Source organism: Rhagoletis pomonella, unplaced genomic scaffold (genome assembly GCF_013731165.1).
Source record: "Rhagoletis pomonella isolate Grant_MI unplaced genomic scaffold, Rhpom_1.0 Rhpom_scaffold_00119, whole genome shotgun sequence".
Classification (NCBI taxonomy): domain Eukaryota; kingdom Metazoa; phylum Arthropoda; class Insecta; order Diptera; family Tephritidae; genus Rhagoletis; species Rhagoletis pomonella.
The window spans coordinates 143,185-144,422 of NW_023458673.1; the positions used below are offsets into that span (position 1 = coordinate 143,185).

A 1,238-nucleotide genomic window follows, 5' to 3' on the forward strand; every position below is an offset into this window, starting at 1 on the left:
TTCGGCACCAGCAGTATCCCAGAGAGCCAACTTATATTCAAGCCCATCAATATTCACCACTTTGCTCTTGAAATCCATTCCAATAGTAACATCGTAGTTATCGTCAAATTTATCGTGTACGAATCGACGGATGAGGCTGAAGATAAAATTTAGCGAGTAATTTACATGCCAACAAGTAATGTAAAATTCTTTTTGCGACATCATCCGTTTCAGTTAATCGTCGTAAAACCGCGTATCGTCATTCTGCAAAACCGCGTAACTGACATTGGCTGCCAAAAATTGGATTTGCTCACACAAGCTCTTGGCTCAATCCTTATCCATTCGTCCTGAAATATACCCACCAGAAATGCGATTGCTTTATAAAAACAGAGAACCATTTTGAAATATGAGTGTTTTTAAGCTCTGGAAAATAATTTCTACATTACATACGCAGTTTTGCATTTTGCTGATACGCGGGTTTGCATTTTGTTGATACGCGGTTTTGCACTTTAAACGGTGTAATAATTTTGCCAGATTTCCTACCTTGATTTTCCAACACCGCTTTCGCCAATTATCAAGAGTTTTATTGTTGTATCATTCATGTCAACTATATAATTCAAAGATTCTATATTATATCAAAACAAAATAATATATTTATCAACCACAGTATATGGGCTCTGTCACACGGTCAGTAATTACCCCGATATTTGGATCGCGATCCATATTGATGGATTGATGGATCGCGCACGAATGCTACATGTTCAATATTTATCGCGTCAGTATTGATATAAATTTTTGTGCTGAAAGCTTATTATAACGCAAGAAAATATTTTTATTTTGTACGTATAATTTACAGAATGTAAATGTACAATGTAAATTAAAATTTGTTTTGCAAGATTTTAAGCCCCGAGAGCGAAGGCAGAGCCGATGTTCGCATTATGAGAGTAAAAGATGTACTGACGAAATGTATGGATCGCGTTTTGAAAGTGCTACACGTTCAATATTTATTGATGGTATTGCGATCCGCGATCCAGATTTCAAAATTTTTGGAAATTTTGCGATATGGATCACGATCCATCAATACTGCATGCTACACCGTCAATAAATATCGAGATACTAGGATCACGTCAATAAATAATGACCGTGTGACAGTGCCCTATACCTCAGTATATCCAGTAAACAAACTTACCGGCCGTCTTCACGTGCTGGCAAATCTCGCTCGCATGACGACGCATGCGAGAAACCGCACGTGTAGACAG

The 1,238-nt window shown here is 37.6% G+C and overlaps 1 protein-coding gene across 2 annotated transcripts in view; it reads right to left on the reverse strand.

Moving 5' to 3' along the window:
- Positions 1-657, reverse strand: part of LOC118750044 (ras-related protein Rab-18) — a 1,495-nt gene extending 838 nt beyond the window's left edge. The window contains exons 1-2 of one of the 2 annotated variants that reach the window (XM_036484776.1): positions 523-657; positions 36-136 (exon numbers count right to left, since the gene is read on the reverse strand). In XM_036484776.1, the coding sequence (XP_036340669.1) occupies positions 36-136; positions 523-581 (160 nt within the window). In that variant the 5' untranslated portion in view covers positions 582-657. Of the gene's footprint in view, positions 1-8; positions 137-522 lie in introns of both variants that reach the window. The other variant, XM_036484775.1, reaches the window with a different exon arrangement.
- Positions 658-1,238: the final 581 nt, after the last annotated feature.